Source organism: Eptesicus fuscus, chromosome 17 (assembly GCF_027574615.1).
Source record: "Eptesicus fuscus isolate TK198812 chromosome 17, DD_ASM_mEF_20220401, whole genome shotgun sequence".
NCBI lineage: Eukaryota > Metazoa > Chordata > Mammalia > Chiroptera > Vespertilionidae > Eptesicus > Eptesicus fuscus.
The window spans coordinates 56,172,072-56,189,256 of record NC_072489.1 but is presented as its reverse complement, the minus strand read 5'-3'; the positions used below and the strand labels follow the sequence as shown (position 1 = coordinate 56,189,256).

At 58.9% G+C, this 17,185-nt stretch overlaps 1 protein-coding gene across 1 annotated transcript in view; it reads right to left on the bottom strand.

Moving 5' to 3' along the window:
* The window catches only part of CFAP46 (cilia and flagella associated protein 46), a 57,736-nt gene that overhangs the window by 30,869 nt on the left and 9,682 nt on the right, over positions 1-17,185 (bottom strand). Inside the window, exons 13-26 of the mRNA XM_054728939.1 lie at positions 17,021-17,141; positions 16,308-16,431; positions 15,694-15,828; positions 14,579-14,696; positions 14,113-14,246; positions 12,560-12,772; positions 11,539-11,704; positions 10,563-10,712; positions 9,677-9,784; positions 8,893-9,059; positions 5,117-5,248; positions 4,598-4,760; positions 2,047-2,131; positions 129-267 (exon numbers count right to left, since the gene is read on the bottom strand). Coding sequence (XP_054584914.1) covers positions 129-267; positions 2,047-2,131; positions 4,598-4,760; positions 5,117-5,248; positions 8,893-9,059; positions 9,677-9,784; positions 10,563-10,712; positions 11,539-11,704; positions 12,560-12,772; positions 14,113-14,246; positions 14,579-14,696; positions 15,694-15,828; positions 16,308-16,431; positions 17,021-17,141 — 1,955 coding nt within the window. The remainder of the gene's footprint in view (positions 1-128; positions 268-2,046; positions 2,132-4,597; positions 4,761-5,116; positions 5,249-8,892; positions 9,060-9,676; positions 9,785-10,562; positions 10,713-11,538; positions 11,705-12,559; positions 12,773-14,112; positions 14,247-14,578; positions 14,697-15,693; positions 15,829-16,307; positions 16,432-17,020; positions 17,142-17,185) is intronic.

Genomic DNA, 17,185 nt, shown 5'->3' with positions numbered 1-17,185 from the left:
TGGAGAAAAGTCGTCAGAAAAGGGAGAGTGGGGGAGGCCCTGAGGGGTGGGCTGCGAAGGCACGGGGCTGCAGGAGGGGCTCCTGGCAGGGGGGTCCCGGTCGGGGTGGGAGGGTGGGGCGCACTCACAGGCGGTGCGCTGTCCGAGGCAGCATCTGCACGGCCTCGTCCAGCACCTTCAGGCCGCCCTCCCAGTCCTCATTGTCGGCGTGGCAGTGGAACAGCATCCCGTAGAGCGCGGCCCGCAGGGACAGGTCATCATCGGCCTCTGCGGGGACAGGGCTCAGGGCTGCAGGGGCCTGGGCTGGGACAGGCGTCCCCGCGGCCCCACTGCCTCCCCTGGAGGCCATGGGGGCGGATGGAGCCTCCCCTGGAGGCCACGGGGGCGGATGGAGCCTCCCCTGGAGGCCACGGGGGCGGATGGAGCCTCCCCTGGAGGCAACGGGGGCGGATGGAGCCTCCCCTGGAGGCCACGGGGGCAGATGGAGCCCCCCTGGGGGCCATGGGGGCAGATGGAGCCTCCCCTGGAGGCCACGGGGGCGGATGGAGCCTCCCCTGGAGGCCACGGGGCAGATGGAGCCTCCCCTGGGGGCCACGGGGGCGGATGGAGCCTCCCCTGGAGGCCACGGGGGCGGATGGAGCCTCCCCTGAAGGCCACAGGGGCGGATGGAGCCTCCCCTGGAGGCCACGGGGGCGGATGGAGCCTCCCCTGGAGGCCACGGGGGCGGATGGAGCCCCCCCTGGAGGCCACGGGGGCGGATGGAGCCTCCCCTGGAGGCCACGGGGGCGGATGGAGCCTCCCCTGGAGGCCACGGGGGCGGATGGAGCCTCCCCTGGAGGCCACGGGGGCGGATGGAGCCTCCCCTGGAGGCCACGGGGGCGGATGGAGACTCCCCTGGAGGCCACGGGGGCAGATGGAGCCTCCCCTGGAGGCCATGGGGGCAGATGGAGCCTCCCCTGGAGGCCACGGGGGCAGATGGAGCCTCCCCTGGAGGCCATGGGGGTGGATGGAGCCTCCCCTGGAGGCCACGGGGGCGGATGGAGCCTCCCCTGGAGGCCACGGGGGCGGATGGAGCCCCCCTGGGCCTGAGCACAGCAGACCCCCCCCCCCACCACCACCACCACTGCGCCTCTGGATGGTTACGGAGCTCCTCGCTCAGCTGCCAAACCCGGCGCACGTTTCCCCAGTGCTGACTTTTTCATGTTGTGCGTTTTCTTTATTCTCATTATTTAAATTTTCATGTATTTGAAATTGTGCCTCTTTGACAACTTGAACGTTTAGGAAATAAGATTCCCACAAAAATCTCTTGCTTTGCTCCATTCCACATTCTGTTTTTTCCTGGAATTTGAATTTTAAAACTGCGACTCCATTTGACCTGGGTGACGTTTTTTCAGCGCACAGAGTACTGTGGCCGTGGCTTGCACTGTCCCCGGTGCCTCACGGGCCACGCGGGCTGGCTCTCCACCAGGGCTCCTGCGTGACGCTGCTCGCCGCCCCCGAGGGCTGCCACCTGCCTCTCTCTCGGCAGCACCGCCAGCCATGTAACTGTCGGGGTTTAGACTAACCTAGTGCTTAACTCCATGCCGTCACATTCTGTTTAAGTCAAGTCTGTGTCTCTAACTCACATCCTGAGCACACACGAGGACGCTTACACTAACAGGGATGGTGAATTAGCAGATACTCATCATTTCTTTCTTTAAATGTGGATTCTAAATATGGTTTTCATTGTTCTAAGATCGGTATTTTTTTATGGAAGTTGACTATGATTCATCCATCAGAACAAGCCAGAGGCTAGATGTCAAGGCAGCCTGGGCGGCCTGGATGGACCGTGCGGCCCCGGACAAGGGGACCAACAGGCCTCGGTTCCCTGTGCACACGGGGGCCTCGCGAGGCCGTTGATGGAAAGCACTGGCAGTGCCGGTCACAGCCTGACGGCTGGCGGACGCCGCCTGCGGTTTCCGCCACGGTCACGCTGGCCTTACAGAAGGGCCGGGGACTGAGGCACCGCGGCCTCCCGTCCCGCGTGCGGCGGCAGCGGCTGCTCACCTGGGAGGAAGGAGCCCTGGGAGGTGCCTCCGCTCTGCAGGTCCGCGGTCGGCCACTGGTGCAGGAGCTGCACTTCTTCCTTCTCCTGAAGCAGAACCGACGAGACATGCCCTTGAAGCTGCCGCTTATTCCTTCCCCACCTGGTGCTTCGTCTGCCTCCGCGTCGAATGACAGAGATTGCAGCTAAGTTTCTAAGACACTAAGTCACATCTCTCCCATGAGAAAGGCTGTCCAGCGCAAGGCCAGCTGCGTAGGGGACACGCAGGCCTCCCCGGTCTACAGCTTCCTCAGTGACAAGGCATCCAGGTCACTCCTGTCACTTTAAATCAGGGGGATCAAAGCACATGAGGGAAAAAATGAGGCACAGCAAAAGCTCCAAATGTCTACACTAGTCCCTTAGGCCCTAAAGAACTAAAAAAGAGCAAACTAAACCCAAAATAGCAGCAAGAAGGAAATAATAACGATTAGAGCAGAGATCAAGAAAATGCAGAATAGAAAAACAAAGAAAACAAATGAAACCAAAAGTTGGCTCTTTGAAAGATTAATGAAATTGACAAACTTTTAGCTAGACTGACATGGAAAAAAAGAAAAGACACAAACACTTAAAATCAGACATGAAAGTGGGAACACTCCTATCAAGCCCAGAGAGACAAAACGGATTATAACAGAGAGTCCGATGGCCAATTGTACGCCAACGAATTAGATAGCTTAGAACAGTGGTCGGCAAACTGCGGCTCGCGAGCCACATGCGGCTCTTTGGCCCCTTGAGTGTGGCTCTTCCACAAAATACCACAGCCTGGGCGAGTCTATTTTGAAGAAGTGGCGTTAGAAGAAGTTTAAGTTTAAAAAATTTGGCTCTCAAAAGAAATTTCAATCGTTGTACTGTTAATTTGGTTCTGTTGACTAATGAGTTTGCCGACCACTGGCTTAGAAGAAATGGAAGAACCCTGAAAAGCACATACGTCACCTAAGCTAACTCAAAAAGAAATAGGAAATCTCAACAAACTTCTAACACGTAGGGACTGAATCAGTAACCAGAAACCTCCCAATAAAGTAAGTCCTGGAACAAATGGCTTCAGAAGTGAATTCCACCAAACATTTAAATACTTGACTTCAATCCTCCTCAACTCGAAAAAATTGAAAAGGAGGAAACACTTCCTGACTCATCCATTCTATGAGACTGGGATTATTTTGAAAGGAAATCAAGATAAAGGAATCACAAGAAAATTATAGACCAATATTCTTACAAATATAAATGCAAAAATCCTCAACAAGGTATTAGCAAATCAAATCCAAGGGCATAAGAAAATATTATGCACCACAACCAAGTGGGATTTATCCCAGGAGCACAAGGCACTTTAACAGAAGAAGAACAATCATTGTGATGCATCACAGCAACAGAAGGAAGGAGAAAGCCACATGATCATCTCAATTGATGGAGAAAAGGCATTCGACAAAAGCCAGTCTTTCATTACGAAATCTCACAATCTCTCAGAGAACGAGGAGTTGTGGGGAACTCCCCAACACAATGAAAGGCATTTAAAACAAACCCACAGAAAGCACCGTCCTCAACGGTGAAAGACTGAAACTTCCCCTCTGAGATCAAGAGCAAGACAAGGACGCCTATTCTCACACCGCTGCTATTCTACATTGTACTAGAAATGCTAGCCAGAGCGATTAGACAAGAAAAACAAATAAGCTCATGAAAGATGCTCAACAGTCATTAAAGAAATTAAAATCAAAACCACAATGAGGTACCACTTCACACCTACTAGAATGGCTACATTTTTAGAATGGAAAATAAAAGTGCTGACTAGAATGTGGAGAAACTGGAAGTTTTGAACATTGTTGGTGGGAATGAAAAATGGTGCAGCCGCTGTGGAAAACAGCCCAACAGTGCCTCCAGGGCCAAACACAGAAGTACCACAGAACCCAGCAATTCCACCCCTGGGTATCGACCCTAAGGAACCGACAACAGGAGCTGTGTCTGTGCACCCGTGTTCACAGCAGCACCGTTCACACGGTCCGCAGGTGGAAACAACCCATGTCCATCCACAGAGGAGCAGATAAACGACACGAGGTCTGCATACCATGGAACACTGTCCAGCCACAACAAGGCTCCAACGTGCTGAACCTGGGAACACTGTGCTCACTGAGATGAGGGTTAGGGTTAGGAAAGTTCCCACCTCCATGATAGGGTGCAGGTGGGTGGACGTCAGTCAGGCTGAGACCTGCCCAGCCCTGGTGTGCATCTTGTCCAGCGGCTTCTGTGCTTTCCTCAGCTGATCCTAGGGTCCTACCCCCCACCCCCCTCTCTCCTCTCCTACGGAGCTTTCCAGGGAAGGGTCAGGGTCTCTTGGAGGGAGGGAGGGTGGAGAAGGGCAGTGGGGGAGGGAAGTCAGAACTAAGCCTTGAGCTCAGCCAGGGCGCCCCCCCCCTCCCAACTTGAGCAGCTCCGAGGGGTCTGCCTTTGCTTGGGAGCCCCACCCGCCTCCTCTGGAGGAAGAGCCTGAGAGGCAGCCGTGGGACCCGGAAGCTGGCCCTGGAGCACCTGGGTTTTGGCCTCCGTCTTGTTGATGATGTTGACGATACTCTGAATGGTCTGCCAGGCTTTCTTCCTGTTGGCCGCGGAGGACAGGAGCGGGAGCTGGGTGTTCCAGTAGTGCCGTGCGGCCAGCATCACCAGGGCGCTGTTCTGCGCGATGCCCCCAAACCTGAGAGGGAGGCCTGACCTAGCGAGCTGCAGACACGCAGGCACTCACCGAAAGCCCCTGGGTCCTCAGAGGGCAGGGTGAGGCCAGTGTCTGACCTGGAGCCTGTGCTCATGTCTGCAGGACATGCCCCTGGGGGTCCCGGCTGTGAATCTCCTTGCACCATAGCCCCCTGCCTTGACCCCCCCCCAACCCTTGCCACGGGGTCTGTGAGGGAGGGCCGGCCGCAGTGACAGTCCCTACTGCGTGTCATGCTCTTCATTTCAGGGCACTGCAGCTGCCATGTATCTCCCATGCACAACACGCACCCAGACCCACCACACACGCAATCCGTTCAGCCGCAGAGCAGCGCGGCGCACCTCACGCTCTCGGTGAAGGCCTTGCTGGCTGCCAGGCGCAGCTGCTTCCGCCCCTTCAGGTTCTCCATGATGCTCCGGCCCCGGATGCAGGCGCTGGCGCTCAGCATTTCTGCCATCAGCTGAGCCTGGGCCCTGCAGACAGAGACGCCTTAGCACACAGGAGGGCGGTGTGGGGGAGGGTGCAGGAAGGTGGGTGAGCCCGGGGTGCCTGGAGCAGTCTCCCAAACGTCTCCAAACCAGAACTAACTGGCTGAGTGCAGTCGACCCAGAGAACCACCAGACAGCATCAACTGGTGTCTTGTTTAAAATATATTTTAAATTGTGAGTGGATGCTTATTAAAGCTGGGGACAGTGAGACAAGGAAGGCCCTGGGGTAGAAGCATCAGGAGAGCCTGGGCAGGGCAGCTCTGACTCACGGAGAAGTCAGAGGAAAGGGGCCTTGGAACAAGGTCAGGGGTTTAGCCTGGGATGAGCTGCCACTGCCCACTGCTCCCCTAGTTGCAAGTCTCAAGGGGACCTTCGAGTTCAGGAGACGCACGCCTGTGGGGGAAGAGGAGGGGGGAGGGAAAGGTGCCCCCAGGAGGAAGAACACACCAGCATCAACTGATGTCTTAAATGATAATTTGTGGGGTGCTGTGCACAGCAGCCGGTGAGCAGAACAAGCCCCTCTGGGAGCCCCGGTGCACACGAGGGCTCAGTTCTGGGCAGCTCCCACTCAGCGAGCTACGGAGAACATGGAATCCTGCTCCCTAGACGTTTGCTGGCCCAGCCAGCCAGGCTGGGCCCACAGGACACCGCACACACTAAGACATCACCCCTGTCCAGGCTGGACTGATCACATGCCTGCAACTCAGCCCAGCGGGCACCGACTTGATTCTGAGAGACATACATAGGCCCCTGGGTACACGCCCTGCCTGGGCCTGGGGCCCTGAAGCCAGGGAGCTGCCTGCGGGAGCAGACAGGAGCCCCAGGGGGAGCTGCTGCCCCTTGGCTTGCAGGGTCTGCCACGCAGGGTCAGGTCCCTGCTCTGGAGATGACCCCCAGGCCGTCCTCTTTCCGGGGGTGGGAGCAGGCCCCGCCCGGGCACCAGCAGTTGCTGGAGACAGCATGTGGCCAAGGCCAGCATCACTCCCATCATCTATACACTCGCTGACTCTTTCTGCTTCCTTTGTACTTTCAGCTGCAGAGAGGAATGAGGACATCTACAGCTACGCTGAGTGGCCAGATTATTATGCCTTCAGAGATCATAATAATCTGGCCACTCAGTGTATAACTGTGAAGGTATTTAAGTTTTGCTTCTTGAATTTTGAAGCACTGATATTAAGTGTACACATATTTAGGATGTTTGTTTCCTTTCTTCCTTCCTTTCGTTAATCCTCATCCAGTGACATTTTTCCATTGATTTTTTAGAGGGAGTGGAGTGGGAGAGACAGAAACATCGACGATGTGAGATACACAATGATTGGTTGTCTCCCGCACAGGTATTGAGCCTGCAACCAAGGTACGTGCCCTTGGCTGGAATTGAACCCAGGACCCTTCAGTCCGTGGGCCAACACTCTATCCACTGAGCCAAACCAGCTAGTGCTAGGATGTTTGTGTTCTTGCTGATTTAACCTGTTATCATTATGAAATGCCTATCCTTATCTCTGACAATACAGCTGGGGTGTTTTAACATCGTCACACGCTGAGCCATGACGAGTGTTTGCAGAGTGCGTCTTTTCCCACGCTTTCACTTTTACCTGCGTCTTTCTATCGGAAGAGGTCTCTTGAAACCGCTTCAGCTTCTGGTTTCCGTATTTGGCAGGACAAACTCCGTATTTTAACTGGAGTGCTGATCCATTTATATTTGACGGAGGTATTGACATGGTCTTGCTGCTCACCTTCCTTTGTTCCCGTGTGCCCCTGGCTTCCTTCCTCCCCTCTTCAGCATTGAGTATTTTTCAGTATCCCATTTTACCTCTGCCATTGGGGTTTTAGTTATACCTTCTTGTTTCATTATTTTTAGCACTAGAGGCCCGGTGCATGAAATTCATGCATGGTGGGTAGAGAATTCTAGGTTGACAGGGTTCTGGTTTCTGTATTGCTCCTGTTGAGAGGTCAGCAGTCCTGTCCTTGTTTCCCTGTATTGAGTGTGTCTTTCCCCCTTCCAACCTCTTTCCAGGCTTTCCTCCCACCTTCGGTCCTCGGCAATTTGACCACAGTGAAAGCAGACGTGGTTTTCTTGGTGTTCATACTGCTTGCAGCTCATTGAAAATGCTGGATCCCTGGGTTATTTTTAATTCAATTTGAAAACATTTCTGCTGCTACATTTTATTGATTGATTGATGTTTTATAGAGAGAGAGAAACATCCATGTGCTGTTCCACTTACTGATGCCTTCACTGGCTGCTTCTTGTCTGTGCCCTGACCGGGGTCCCTGCAACCTTGGCACAGCGCGAGGCTGCTCTAACCACCTGAGCCGCCCGGCCAGGGCTCGGCTGCCACGTTTCCAAGCGGATGCATCTCTGCCCCCCCCCCTGCCTCTGTCCCCCAGAGCTTCAGTTTCAATAGCCTGCTGACCCTCGTGGCATAGCGCTTCTCCAGTGTTATTTCCATGGTGAGTATTGTATTTTTCAGTTCTAGAATTTCCTCTTAGTCCTTCATTATAGTTTTCATTTCTTTGTTGAAATTCTCCACCTGTCCATTAATTTGTCCTTTAAACATCCTTTCGTTTATTTTGAGTAGCTGTTTTAAGTGCATTGTGTTGTGTCAGGGTCTGTTGATGGTTTTTTCTATTCTAATGACTGTTTTCCTCCTGGTCTGGATCAGCTCCAATCCTGGCTCTGCCACCCACCAGCGGGGGTGACTTAGCCTCGGCCTCAGTATCCCTGTCTGCAGCGTGGGAACAGCCGTTGTGAGGGATAAATGAGGTGACGCATGCAGAGCCCTTGGAGGGTCCCTGTGTGTGCCCTCGGCATGTCCGAGGCACTGCCACATGGGTCAGTGATTTCGACTTTCAGGAAACAGATTCAGGAAGTGAGCTGAAGATAGAACCTCAAGGAAAACAGTGTTTAGTGGAGAAATATTTATATTAGCAACAACAATTTTTAAAAGCCTCACCTTTGGAAATAGAGGGAAGATTCAGCACAACCATAATCTACCGACCAGCTGAATGGGGCCTGTGAGCCGTGAGCAAACTGTCAGCAAATGAAGCGCCCTGTGGCCACCTGGGCCATCCCGGGACCTGGGCGGCGGCGGCCTCTGGGGAGCCAGCAGCGCTCGGGTTGAGAGGGGCTGGGAGAGGGCATTTTCCTTTCACGGAAACTGCCCTTTAGTTACTTTCTAACGTACTTAGGGTGCCTTGCTGCCCACTCAAAATCCTGGTAAACCAAGCCCATGTCTGTGGGGAAGGGCAGGGCATCTGTGAGCCCCTTTCCACCTCTGTGCCTGCCAGGCTGGCAGCTGGTGAGCTGCAGTGGCCTCAGGACCCTTCCGAGCACAGCTCTCCCGGGGCCCCGGGGCGGTGCTGTCCTGGCCAAGTGGGGCTGGGACAGAGGCTGCACGGGCACCTGGCTGGGCTGCTGGGGATGCCCAGAGGTGGGTGGGGTCTGGTGAGTGGGGGTACCGCTCCGTAACCTCTACACAAGTCATCCCTGGTCCCCACGAGTGCCCCTACACACCGATGTGTGGTTACGAGCATTCTTCCTGTTCCTCCTGATGGGGGCGGGGGGGGGGGGAGGCAGGGAGACAGCCACGTCACGGGGTCACCAGGAGTCAGGCGCCAGGGAAGCTACTCACGGGCTGGACATCTTCAGGTACTTAACGCCCATCTGGATGACCTTCTGTGAGCACGCCATGGTGACCTCGTGGTCGTGGGCGGTGTAGGCAAAGTGGCTCAGGCGGGCCAGCGTCTGCAGCTGGACCAGGGGGTCCGTCCAGTGGCACTCGGAGACCATCTTCAGCAGCTGTGCGGAGCGGGGGGGCGTTCTGTGCGGGGTGACCCCTCCGCCCACCGCGGTGGGTGCTGTCAGCTGGGGCTACTTCATTTGCTGAAACCCTGCACCTCACTGTGGCTTACAGAGTGATGTGATTCCAGAGAGACCCGTGGGTAAAGGGCCATCCCACGCCAACACCACAAGGCTGAGTTACCGCATCACTAGTCGTGAACTTAGGCCCGGGCTCGGGCTCAGGGTCGCCTGTTGGGGGGCAGATGCCCCGGTGTCCACGCTGCCTCAGTATCCCCAGGAGCACCCTGCTCTACATGGAGCCACAGAGGAAACTCAGGGGGAAGGTGCCGAGTGACACTAAACTCAGGTGCCCTGAGGGGGACGACAGGTGCTGGTGAGCACGCGGTCACTCAGCCAGGCCAGGTGCCAATGCTGGCCACGTTCGGCAAGGCCCTCTGACCCCGGCTCTGCCTCTGAGCAGCAGGATTGGAACACATGGCCTCAGGTGGGGGGTTCTGTCTGGCGTGCCAACAGGACACCTGGTGGTGACTACCTGGGCCTCGGGGCACAGTGACACCTGGGGGAGGGGGTGACACCTGGGGAAGGTGACGCCTGAGGAAGGAGGTGACACCTACGTGAGACAAGGAGGTCACGGTGAAGTCCATGAGGCCCAGCCCGTTGCAGGAATACATCTCCAGGGCGACCAGGATTCTGGTCACGGAGTTGATGTCCTCGTTGGTGCCCTGAGGAAGGAAGCATGGGGTGTCATGAGTCCAGGGGACCCAGGGAGGGTCTGGGACACTCGGGACTTCAACCCCGTGAAATACCAGCTCCGTGGCAGCCATCAGAGCCATTTGTATAAAAGTCTGTCTCCCGGTGGCCTTCCCACACCATCAGGAGGCACGAAGTGACGCAGAGTGGTCAGTCGGCTGGGCGGATGGGCTGCAGGTGGAGGGCAGGCCACCAGCAGAGCGGGAATGGCCTTCCTTCCGTCCCCCTCCAATTGGCCCTCGATCCTGGCCGCTCAGATGCCCACCCTGACTGCCTCTCCGGTCTCCCTTTCCCCCTGTCCCAGTGCCCTCTGGCTCCAGGCAGAGCCCCTGGCAGGCTCCCTCTGCAGCCACACACCCATCTCCTCTCCGGGTCCCCCCTTGCTCCCCCAGCCCCCCCTCCCACAGCCTTGTGTTCACAGCTCAGGTTCCCCTGATATCTGGCCAAAGCAGGCCCCCTGTTGTCTGAATGCACCTCTGAATAAGGCCACGGTGAGCACCACTGAGGGTGGTTAGCACCCCCAGAGGCCCAGTGGCTCGGTGGACATTTAGGAGAGTGGCCAGTGGGCTGGGGGAAGGGGAGACACCATGGCCTAGGCAGATGGAGGGGCCGGGGCGGTGACTTCAGTGGGAGCAGCCCTCGTGGAGGGGAGCACCCTGGACAGAAGGGCACGGCCCGCTGTGCGCTGCCCTCCAGGCTGGCGAGGCCCCAGGGGAGGGAGACGGGGGAGAGGCAGCGCCCACAGCGCACCTGCTCCTCCGGGCCCAGCCTCGTCCCGATCTGCTGCTGCAGCAGCTGCTTGGCCTTCACCCAGGTGGCGATGAGCTGCTGCCGGGCTTCGATGGGCACGACCTCCTCGGGCACCGTCCCATTGGTCAGGTTCAGGGCAAACTCGCAGACCTGAAACGAAGGCGTCCTTGTTCATAAAACCGGGACTCTAAGCAGAGAAACATGAGCCAAGACCCAAATCATTAACCGTAAGCGGGCCTGGCTCTTGGTGCAGACGGCAACCGAGGCGTACACGCCTGCCAAGCGTGGGCCCGTCCAGAGCGGCCGGGAGCTGAGATCTCGGTGTGCGGCTCGCCCTCCCACGCCCTCACCCCTCTGGCACGCCCGGGGCAGCCATGGGGCGGCAGCGGCACGGTGGCTCCTCACGCCTTTCTCTCCGAGGGCACCTGCTGAGTCCCCACCTCCTCGCCCCTCGAGGCAGCTGCAGGTCCTGCCGCTTCCCTGAAACTCCCTAAGGAACTTGCTAAGATCCTCTGAACTAGAAACGGGTGATGGATTTGCCAATGCTTTTCCACATCCATCAAGACCGAGATTTTCCTCCTCCTCGTGGGTTCCTGCAATCGGGTGCACGTTGATCGGGAGGCAACCTTCACGGGACAAGTGCTCCCACTTGCTCACAGCCTCTGGCCACGCACGTGGTCTGTGGACATGGTCCCGGCTGCTCTGTACTCTCCTGGCTTCGCACCCCTATTGTCCTCTGTGCTGGAAAAGCCAGCACAGGCAGCCCTGGGCCTGAGGGACGTCCGCTCCCTGACGCTGCTTCCTCGTTTTCAGAGAAAAGCCTGTTTCCCCATCCTCGCTCAGCGCCCCTTTCCCCGGAGATGGACAGGCCGACAGTTTCACCCCCACTGCTCCCTGTCCTCACCCCGGGACCGGGACTGCGGTGAGGGGCCGCCCGCGAACCCGGCCTCCTGCTTGCTCGCACAGCGGGCTATACCTCCACCGCCGTTCTGATTTCAGAGATGGCTCCCGGGTCCAGTGGTGTGTGCAACGGGTTTGGTCGAATGACTTTTCTAGACTTTTCTGGCATCTGGGTTGGGATCCAGCTGATAATTAGGCCTCGAGCCAAAGCGTTGCAGAGCATCGCCAACGTGAGGGGGTCGCTGGAACACAAGGTGTCAGCGGGTGAAGCACAGACGCGAGGCCTGAGTCCCCAGAGTCCACGACAGCTGTGCTGACGGGGTCCCCATCTTCCGGGATTAAACAGAAAGGTGGCCGACACCAGGCGGCACCTGTTCAAGGAGCCGATCTCGGGCCTGGAGGGAGGCAGCTGGCGGGGACGGCCTGCTGTGGTGACGCGCCGTCCCCTGACACAGGTACCTTCACAGTGGAAGGCGACCCTGGGCCGCGTGGGCTGGACAGAAAGGCCGGGGTAGTGGTCAGAGAACTTCCATCAGTCACCAGAGCAAATGGGCTTGCACCGAACCTCCGTGGTTCTCACCAGAAACGAGGTGGCACTAAAGCGTTTAAAATGGTCACAGGTGATCTCCGTGCACTGCGAACTGGGGACTCGGATCTTCGTCTGCAACAGCAACGCGCTGCACGGCGGCCACGAGGCGGCCCGGGCTCGAGGCCCCGCAGGCGCCATGTCAGAGGCCGAGCCGGCCTCACACCCACCGGCGAAGGGAGGCCACTGGGCACCTCCTCGTTTCATGGCCCATTTTCTTTATTAGTCATAACTTTTTAAAAAATCACATCCTATGTTGCCGCATTCTGACTCATTCATTCTTGAATTTCTACTTTAGCGTCAGAAACAGGCTGGGCTTCCAGGCCAGGCCCGGGCAGGCCTGCAGGCTCCCGGGAGCCTCCTGGATCCCCACACACTGCCCCGCAGCTCAGAGAGGGTAGTGTTTGGCTCAGGGGTGCACAGCTAGTAAATGGGGACCCTGGGGTTGCTTGAGCAGCACTAAAGAAGGGGGACACCCGCCCGACCCCAAAGCTCTAGGGCCAGGACCCACCCGTTGTGGCCGACGACCTTGACGATGGTCAGGAGGTGGTACAAGGCGTCCACCAGCTCCTTCTGCCGCCCGGCCACGATGAGATGGTGGTTGTGGTTCAGGACGTACACCATCGCGTTGTGCACGATCCAGGCTTCCTGAATCTCCTGTCCGATCTCCGCCGACCGCAGCCAGCAGTTCATGGCGTACTGCGACAGGCCCTCGATCCAGCTCCTGCAGGACCCACACGCCACGCTCGCCTCTGAAGCAAGACCTTCCCCAACGGGCAGCACAGACCCAGCGTGACGTCTGTCCAGGGCCCTGCCCTGGCTGGGGAGCGGGGTCAGAGAGGTGCCCCTGCTGGGGGGTGCCTGCCATGCTCTCTCCTAAAGGACCCTGGACCTGCCCAGTCCCCCTTCTCCACCCGGGACATCCCCCGGGCACACACGCAAATCAGACCCTCTCGCTCGGTACCTGGTCTACAAAGTCCCAGCTCCCCGCCTGAGGGCAAAGTCCTGCCCCAGGACCACCCGGCTGCCTGCCCACCCCGTGGCCGCCCCTCACACAGCGGCCCCTCTCCTCAGGGCGACCAGGTCCACGCAGCACTGTGGGCGAGTGACTGTCCACCTGGGACTGGGCATGGAAACCCTTTCTGTAAGGGGCCGGCGGTGACCAGGCTTTGCAGCTCCCGGTCGTCTCTCTTGCGTATCTTCCTCTATGTTATTTCACAGATTTTTAAAATGGCAAAACCACTCAGCTCCTGGGCTGTACAAAACCAGGCCCTGGGTCAGATGGGGCCTGGCCCTGGCCTGCTGACCCTCCTGCAAATGGGAACGCCTGGGCCTGGGCCCCAGACAGGCGTGGCAGCCTCGCCTGGTGGCAGCTCTGAACCGACAGGGACAGGGGACCTTCCATCAAGTCAAACTATCCGCACAAAGTGGCGCATGCTCCCTTCCTGGAGCCGGCCGCTGGGGCGCCCCGGTGCACGCACGCCCTGGAGGCAGGCCATCGCGCTCCTCGCGCTCCAGGGAGCTGGGGAAGAGGAGAGCAGGCCTTTCTCCCCCGTCGCTGGGTGAGAAGAGCCACGTACGGCACAGCTCCCGGGACGTGAGAATACATCCAGTCCCTCACTTTAAAAAAATACTATTAGATTAAAAAACAACTCGGACTGTCATTATTAACACAGCCCCGCTTCCCACGGGTCCTGCTCAAGGCATCTCACGTGGGCGAGTCTCCTGGCCGTGCCACGGGAAACGCTGTGTCATCCACACGGGAGCCGTCGCGGTGTGGCCCTGCACACCTTTTCCTCTGAGCCGATTACAGAGCTGCCCCTCGCTCCTCCCCAGCATCTCACTCTCACTAACAACGGGAAGGTCGGGATGAACACAAGTCCGAAACCCTGGACCCCAGTCTTGCGGCTGTTCTCACGCAGGACACCAGCCGCGCTCCTGGCTGGACACGGCCCTGCCCTCTACTCCACGTCTCCCCCGGCGGCCACAGGGCCCGCGCTTCACGGACAGACGGTGCCACAGGCGCAGAGGGCACGGGGACCCCACCAGTCACGCGGCCCCGACCTGTACGTGTTCCACTCTGAGTTTTCCTCGGGGGACTCGAGCACATAGCCTGCCGGGTGCTGGCTCAAGTTCTCGGTGGGCTTGGGATGGTCATTGAGCTCCACACCCTCTGACTGGAGCAAGTGCACAGTGGCCTGCATGGGAACAGCGCGGCGGGAGAGGTCACGGAGCCATGCCCCGTGCCAGGCACAACGCAGAAACTACTTCTAGGGAAAATGTATGGCAAACATGTCACATTTTGATTTCTGTTTCTCCCAGAAAACCCCCCAGAATCCAGGTAACTCCCTATACATGATCTCATTTAGGGAGCAGAGGTGGGGACACGTGACACCACTGTCACCCCATCAGGTGGCGGGGTCAGGGCCGAGGGCTGTGCCCATGCGGGTGCCCATGCGGCCACCACGGAGGACTGAGCGGATGCTGGAGGGGACCTGGGCCCGCAAGCCGACCTGTGCACAGGACATACCTCGGCACTGATGAACCCCACCTCCGCGAACTTCCGCAGCAGGCTGGGGGACCCCGGCCTCTGTAGCAGGACCTGCGACTGGGCCTTGGCATCCAACGAGTCTTCCCCGCGCCGCCGCCTCCTTCCTGGGGGACAGCAGCGCTTCAGACGCGGCCACAGGTCACAAGGCAGGCGGCTGCCCCTCCCAGCTCTGGGTGGGCGGGTCTCTGAGGGCGGGGCACTGTGCCCAGGAGGGGGTGGAGGAAACTTCCCCAGGTGTGTGGGCCCCCGGGGGGTGGCAAAGGTGCCCATCTCTAGCTGACCCTACAGATGGCACGTTCTTGGTGTTGCTCGTGCAGTTATCCCGCCAAGCCTGCAGCCCCTGCCTCCGGGGCCGCCGCTCCCCCTCACAGGCCCAGTGTCTTAGCTGCCCACCAGACCAGAGCCCCCAGGGACCTGCACCTGGACTCCTCCCGGACCCAGCTGCCCCCACACTCCTGGGAAACACGCCTGCACGGAGCTGCTCCACACTCAGCCTCGCCCACGCCGTCAGCCTCAGCCCTCGGCCCACGGGCTCCCACGACAGTGGCCTTCGGTCTCTCACGCACAACAGGTCCCTTCCCTTTTCTCACCCCATAACCGCCCTAACGTGACTGTGGACGTCAAATAAGAGGATCGAATAGGAAGCCAGATGCACAAAGGAGCCTTGTCAGCAATAATGGCCCTGTGATCACTCTCACCATCCCACTCTCGGGGTGACCCTGTCATCACCGTCACACTCTCGGGGTGACCCTGTGATCACCGCCCTCTCACTGTCACGCTCTCAGGGTGACCCTGTCATCACCATCACACTCACCGTCACACTCTCGGGGTGACCCTGTGATCACCGTCACATTCTCGGGAGTGACCACATGATCACTCACTCTCCCGGGATGACCGTGACCTCACTGTCTCCCCATCATGAACAGTGTCCGCAGCCAGCTGCAAACATCTGTAAAATTCTGTTTGCACTTGAAGGCCCACTGGACTCAAGTCCTCGCACACTGACCCTTCCCCTCTCTTCAGGGCCAACCCCAGCCTCTTCAGGGCCGGGCTCACAGCCTGGCAGTGAGCTGGGTGCTGACGGCGGGTTGCGCCTACCTTTCTTCGCCCGTGCCATCTTCTTCACCTTGACGCTGTCGTACAGGAGGCAGAAGCGGCTGGCCGTCCGGCAAACATCCCACACGCCTTGCTTCCGGGCCACCTTGGCCAGCTCTGCCCAAATCAGGACTCTGCTCACCAAAGACCCAAACGAAGGGAAATGTGAACTTGACTGTGGCTGGCCGAAGCAGAAACCACTAGAATGACTGCTCCTGAGGAGAAGGCACTGGCGGGTCTACAGTTTCAAGGTTGCAAAAAGCAACGTGAGACAATCAATGCTCACAGCCAGGGGCTTGAGGCAACAGGGTGGCCTGGCAGGGTGGAGCTGTCCCCGGGGGGCGGGGTGAGAGGGCAGGGGGTGCCCGAGCCCACTGTCAGGGCAGCCACACCCCCGTCGTTTATTTAACATGCTTGGTCTCAGGGGCAATGGGGTGGTTCCCTGCCAGGCCCCCCAGCCGTGCGCTTCCTCCGGCCGGCCTCCTGGACCCCACGTGGGACCAGGGCCGCAGTCAGCTCAGCCATCACAGACGGCTGCTCTCGAGTGACAGCCGCCTCGTGGCTCGGGGGCTTGGCTGTGTGTGAGCCCATCCTTCTCCGGGTCCCCACTCACCTCTCTTTCTCATTCTCATTCCCCAAGCGCCGCAAATGGCCGGCAGCTTTCTCCACGCTGATGATGTGGTGCCGCGCCTTGGCGTAGAGGGCGGTGAACCGGCCCCTGTTTCTCCCGGTGGAAACTGAGGACAGAAAGGAGAGCAAACGAGGCTGACGGCATGCAAGGGGTCACGTGACGTGGAGGGACTGCACCTCCTCCGTTCACGGGATGATCTGTGCAGCCACAGTCACAGCAACCCCAGGGCTCTGGACTCGGACAGAGTGCAGAGGGGCCCTCTTGGGACATTTCTAGCCTTTTGATGGGAGTTAGGTCGAGCTAACTGTGCCTGTGGGGGGATAGGGGGGGAAGCTGCCAGGCCGCTGGGCATAGCGAGTTGCAGGCTCGGCCTGGTCACCCTGCCCTACTCTGTCCCGTGGCAGTGCCACCCAGGCCCCAGTTGGCTCTCCCTCATGCCGGTGCCTGCCCAGAGCCTGCCATCCCCACGCCCAACGCCAGGTGTCTGAGCAGCTTGGTGTTGGAGGCTGCCCCTCCTGGCACACAAGCACAAGCTCTGAGAGCTCAAAGTCAGAGCCCGGTGGGCAGAGGGCCCGGTGGGCAGGGGGCACGGTGGCCGGCTCAGACCTCAGGTCCCCCCCCGGGGCCGGGCGCAGGGGGAGCTTGGGCTCTGCCCGCACCGGAGGCTCGTGCCCCGGGGGTGAGGCGGCACCTGCCTTTGGTCTCGTTCTCGCTGTCGAGCACGATCTGGAAGGTGTCGGGGGCCAGGGCCAGGCCGGCGTTCACCAGGAGGGCCCGCTTCTTCCGCACGCTGTCTTTGGGCATGGCTTTCTTGGCCTGCACGAGGAGGAGATGGTTCCAGTCCTCCCAGAGCGCTCTCG